The sequence below is a fragment of the Mya arenaria genome, chromosome 17, assembly GCF_026914265.1.
Source record: "Mya arenaria isolate MELC-2E11 chromosome 17, ASM2691426v1".
Classification (NCBI taxonomy): Eukaryota; Metazoa; Mollusca; class Bivalvia; order Myida; family Myidae; genus Mya; species Mya arenaria.
This window is the reverse complement of record NC_069138.1, coordinates 44,728,603-44,734,602: the sequence shown is the minus strand read 5'-3', so window position 1 is coordinate 44,734,602 and position 6,000 is coordinate 44,728,603. Positions and strand designations below refer to the sequence as shown.

Here is a 6,000-nt window from a genome sequence, read left to right as displayed (position 1 = left end):
GGATTACATAAAGTATTTACATTGAAGCTAAGCTAGCACGAAAAAATAATCGTCAAATTCATTAGAATCTGTTTCAAAGGGACTTGCTCAGTCAAGTTAAATTGTCTTTATTTTAAAGGGAAAAGGTAAGGTTTTATAGAGTCTGACATCGAACAAAAAAATTCATATAAAATCTGAATAAAATAATTGTTGCAATGATAAAACATCACCAGAAGTTCAAAAAGAGCAGAAATTCAATAAGATATGATTTTATTTTGGGCGTACAAACTCGATCTAGTTATGTTCAATAAATACACATGGCAAACATTGTATTCTCGAGTCCCTTTTGAACAGTGGAGCTTTAGCAATTTATTAATAAATTGAAGCGTATTTGAGAATCGAATAGGTCATCTTATTTTTGGGTCGTATACCTTTTTTTGCCTGACACATGCTTCACGTGTACACATGTGAATTGATCTATTTATTCAATAGGGAGTGGTTCGAAGTTACTGCTACCATTGTTTTTATTTCAATACAAGTTGTGCGAAAAACGACTATATATTCAAAATCATGTCCTATATCCGTACGCTTTCATTCGTATGACGGCTGGCAACACAGGTCTAGCTTATTTCATTCGTCTCTGCATCTGTAACATAACCAGCGTACACATTAATACAGCATTGAACAAAAACAATATAAACAGTTCACGTCATTACTACAATTTATAAATAGATCACGAAGATGATGGCTGTTTACGTCATAACTACCATTTATAAATAGATCACGAATGTGATGGCTGTTAACGTCATCACTACCATTAATAAATAGATCACGAATGTGGTGGCTGTTTACGTCATTACTACCATTAATAAATAGATCACGAATGTGATGGCTGTTTACATCATTACTACCATTTATAAATAGATTGCTGTTTACGGCATTACTTTCATTTATAAATATATTTCGAAGGCTGTTAATGCCATTTCTACCATTTATAAATATATATCACGAAGGTTTCGCAATTACTTTTCTTACAAATAAGCGGGAAGGTGATGGTTGTTGGCGACAACATTTGATAAAAGGAATAGAAAGCCAATACTGTTTACGCCGTTTTCATACATGATTTAAACGGTACGAAGATGATGGAGTTTATAATGATCAAAGATGATGGCGGTTTACGCGAGTATTTCCATTGATAAGGAGCAGGGAAGCAATGACATTTTCACTATTACAAACATTGACCAACCAAAAAAAGGCGACGGCTGTTACGTTATTACTTACTGGCTGTTACGTCATTACTAACTAGTTGTAACGTCATTACTAACTAGTTGTTACGTCATTACTAACTAGTTGTTACGTCATTACTAACTAGCTGTTACGTCATTACTAACTAGTTGTTACGTCATTACTAACTAGCTGTTACGTCATTACTAACTAGCTGTTACGTCACAACTAAAATGATTAAGACAGCTCAATGGATATGACTTTTGACATAATTATTTACATTCATTAAGATAACTAAGTGTAAGGTTGTTGACGCGAATGTTGTGACTGTTTACTTGATTACAACAAATCATTCATTGCACTAGTGCTATGTCAGTTTACACAATTGCTTACATTGATAAAGATGCAATGTCTGCTTACTTGATTACTAACACGAATGTTGTGGTTTTTTTATATCACTTAGAACACAACCTACATTTTCAGCTAATGAGATTGCAGACAGGCAACGGTTAAGTAGTAGACTAAATCATTGAGAATTTCAACATTCGCGCGTGTACAAAGACCCCCGACTGCCAATCATCAGATACACACTCCCTGCGTCCAATTTTGCGTCGACAATGTATTCTAACTCATTAAGATGACATGAAGTAAATTCTTAATGATAAAGAAGGACGTGTTCGCTACGCTCACTCCGCCCATTCTTAATCATTAAGAATTCACTTCATGTCATCTAACTATTACATACAATTAATAATTAACAGGAAGTCGTTGACTATCTACGCGATTATTAACATCAATTTATGTTTCAACTTACATTGACAAACAGCACAAAGGCAATGGCTGTTGCGAGGACGAGAGCCACACCAATAGCAGCTAGGGTCGCAATGACAACCGTTGGTTCCGTGCATAGCGTCCCGTCACTTTTCATTCCTGAATTTATAGATTATTGTGTTAGAAGCGCGAATCAGCACAGAGTTTTATTTTGTGATATTGAGCTTGATACTACGGTCGATTCCTGTTGGCTCGAACTCGCTTGGCTCGAATTCCTCGTTTGCTCGAACTCGCTTGGCGCGAATTTCTCATTGGCTCTAACTGGATGTTAAGGATCGATTTCTTTTTACTGAATGAAAGCATCCCCGCTTTGCTCGAATGTTCCGAGGCTCGAGGTATTTTTCACAGGTCCCTAAGAGTTCGAGCCAACGGGGTTCGCCTGTTTTTGAATGAGTTGTTGGTGCTGAGGCGAGTTTAAACAAAGTATTAAAATTGTTTTACTTGAACTCAAAGCAGTCGATTTCAAGCCTAACACAGAACAGAGTAGATATTTCAACATTAGGACATTCACCTGTCGGTTAAATACAATCAAAATTAAATATGTTTTACTTTAATTCAAAACAATCAATTTCGAGCCCTACACAGAAAAGAGTAGATATTTCAACATTAGGACATTCACCTGTCGGTTAAATACAGTCAAAATTAAATATGTTTTACTTTAATTCAAAACAATCATTTTCGAGCCCTACACAGAAAAGAGTAGATATTTCAACATAAAGACATTTACCTGTCGGTTTGATGACAGTCACCGATGTGTTCGCTGAGAAGGATCCGTAAAGGAATGGGTCCTCGATCTGTCTCTTCCTCCGGTAATCTTTATCTTCTGGAGTAGGCGTTCCCCCCGGGCAAGCCTGTAATGTAACTACCATATTTCAAATCACTGCAGTCTTCCGTTTGGGCAGGCAAAATTATATAATTTAACGTACGGTTTATCACATGAACGTGACAAAATCATTGAAGATGTCCGTCCGGGTGGACATTGAAAAATAGCAGACGTACCGACGGGGAAGTTGGAAATATGTGCTTAGAGGGTATTAGGGCAGATGAGTCTGATTTTGTGTCATTCAAGACTACCCGAATACAAAAGCTTACTGTTCTGTGGGGATTACCTCTACTTAAGAAAGAGTATTGCAATTGTGTGATCAAGCAGTGGTTTTCTACAACACTATTCGTTATGTCACTGAATACCTTTCTCATTTAAATATATATCACCCACTTTTGCACTTGGCGCGTATCTGCAGTTAAAGAATAACGGAGCAATACTTCTGAAATGGGAGAATCACATTCACCCTAAATGGTGCAATAACGATGTAATATTTTTCAAATGGAAATGTCGTGTTTTTAGAAACTTATTCATGATTATTTTGCTTCAATTCAGGACAGTAAATATAAATGTTTGCGGAAGTGAGTCACGTGACATGTAACACGGCCATTCACAGGGTTCGGGGGCTTTTTCAGCATTTGGCGGAATAGGAAAGCGGAAATATTGATTTTGCGTCCGATTGGACCTTCCGGCAAATACTTAATTTAAGGTATGTAAGTTCAAATCTAATTTAATTCAGTTGTAAGTCTGCCACGCATATATAATAATTTCCAAAACTTGTTGAGAATGTAAATATTTCATGAAGTATTCCATAAGTAAAGGAGGTAAAGCTGCACTCTCACAGATATACCGTTTTGACAACTTTTTTTTTATTTTTTGTCTTGGAATGCGCAAATGTTTGCTTAAATATCTGTAAACCAATGATATAAGATTGCTGACAAAAAATCAGATCGTTGATTTTCATATTTCCTTTCGAAAATTAGTCTTTTATGGCTTAAACCGTTTCTAACGGTTTAAGAAAAATGCATTAAACATCAATTTTTGAACTAACCTATAAAAATCTGCGTTCGGATTTTTTTGTTTGCAATCTTATATAACTGGTTCCCATGGATCTTCGCAAAAATTGGCTCGTTCCAAGATAAAATATAAAAAAAGTTGTCAAAATGTTCAATCTGTGAGAGTGCAGCTTTAAACGGTTTCGCGCAATTGTGACAAGGCTCCGTTTTAACATATTTTGAAATTAATAAAAGGAAATGATTTTCGATTTTATTTTCGATTTTTAATTAACATCTTTCATCTGTTTTAACGAGATAATACAATATATTCCCGTCTTAAAACCTACCATCTTGAACAGCAACACAAACAAAATGACAACTCATATTACGCGGAATTTTTATAACATTTGAGTTTTTAGGACTAATCTGGCAAGAGAGTTGTATCTAATGTTTTTAGTGTATAAAGCCACAATGTATTGATAACTTCACCAATCAAAATGAATTGGCTGTCTATGTTTTAAGCAAACAGATATATAACGTGAAATGAAAGTAAATTTGAATAAAATGAGGCAACTAATTGGGTTAATTATCGTAAAAAATGAGACATAATTTTTTTTTACATCTTAAATTTCATGATATAATAAGACAGTATTCATAACAATCCAATCTGGGTTCCAAATTTTCTAAGTTTAAACATATATGTTACAACGATTGTGAAACAAGTTATTTCAGCATTTAATCAATTACTCTTGTTAACACAATGCTACAGGCGCGACTGTGTGGTGTTGTATTGCGGGGAAAACCGAGGAACCCGGGGGTGTTATTCTCGCAAATTGCCATGTTACGTGTCACGTGACTCTTCCTTGCTGGTGGAACTGACCTAAATGGCAGTGTAACTGTCACGTGACACACCTCCATATAATTAATGGTGGTTGTGACACGAATGGCCGTGTTAAATGTCACGTGACTCACCTCCTCATACTTGCTGGTGTTACTGTCGTGAATGGCCGTGTTAAATGTCACGTGACTCACCTCCTCATACTTGCTGGTGTAACTGTCGTGATTGACCTGTTATACATGTCACGTGACTCACCTCCTCATACTTGCTGGTGTAACTGTCGTGATTGACCTGTTATACATGTCACGTGACTCACCTCCTCATACTTGCTGGTGTAACTGTCGTGATTGACCTGTTATACATGTCACGTGACTCACCTCCTCATACTTGCTGGTGTAACTGTCGTGATTGACCTGTTATACATGCCACGTGACTCACCTTCTGACACTTGCTGAAGTCGGTTGCACTATCGCGAATGGCCGTGTTACGACAGAAGCCAAAACTGCACTTGAAGAAAACTGTATCGCCAGTTACCCTGAAACAGTACAAGATCGTCAAGCCATTGAATGAAACCACCAACAATGAAATAATTTCAAATATGTTTTAGTTTCTCCAGAAATGATTGAAAATGACTTAAATGTAAGCGTATTTCTTAACTTTTTGGCAGGAGATAAATAAATGAGTTTACATCAATCAATTGAGTCAACTGCTACAAAATTCATTTAGCTGAGCTAAATCCTGATATGAGGATCTAGACATTCTTGAAATCGGGGCCAGGTTATAATCAATATTTTGTTTGTCCACCATTCTTACTTATGCATTCATTAAAACGAAGATAATAAGGTTTAGCTGATGATGTCCTAATATTTGACCTCAATTTAGTATATTTATGTTACATTGGGCGATTTCCCTCTTGATGGTGCTCTGATATGTTTAGGATCATTATCTTGCTGTAGAATGAAGCTATCAACCCCAGCTACTTCCTGTCACCAACTGTCCATTTCTGTGGTCTAACAGTTCCCTTCCTTTGTTCTCAGATGCTATCATAACTAGCCTCTCGTTTCGCTTAGCAGCCTAGCACTGTTCGAAACATTGTATGTGTTTCTTATGTTTTCCCATTTTAAAGAGGCAAGACACCAGATCATACAATTGCAAGAAAAAAAAGAAATTGTCAAAAGCTTACATATAATGGACATCGTTGTGTACAACGCATTGAATCTTACTTATTGGTGTTTACCATGGTTTATGACAGATGCTTCTTTCGCAGTTATTGCGCGTTTTTCCAATTCGAAATTTACTTGGGTATTCTT

General features: G+C 36.2%; 1 protein-coding gene across 1 annotated transcript in view; it reads right to left on the bottom strand.

The window, feature by feature from the left end:
- Positions 1-6,000, bottom strand: part of LOC128223524 (uncharacterized) — an 82,145-nt gene that overhangs the window by 818 nt on the left and 75,327 nt on the right. The window contains exons 17-20 of the mRNA XM_052932802.1: positions 5,129-5,225; positions 2,762-2,885; positions 2,018-2,133; positions 1-625 (exon numbers count right to left, since the gene is read on the bottom strand). The exon at positions 1-625 is cut by the window's left edge and continues 818 nt beyond it. Coding sequence (XP_052788762.1) covers positions 605-625; positions 2,018-2,133; positions 2,762-2,885; positions 5,129-5,225 — 358 coding nt within the window. The 3' untranslated portion in view covers positions 1-604. The remainder of the gene's footprint in view (positions 626-2,017; positions 2,134-2,761; positions 2,886-5,128; positions 5,226-6,000) is intronic.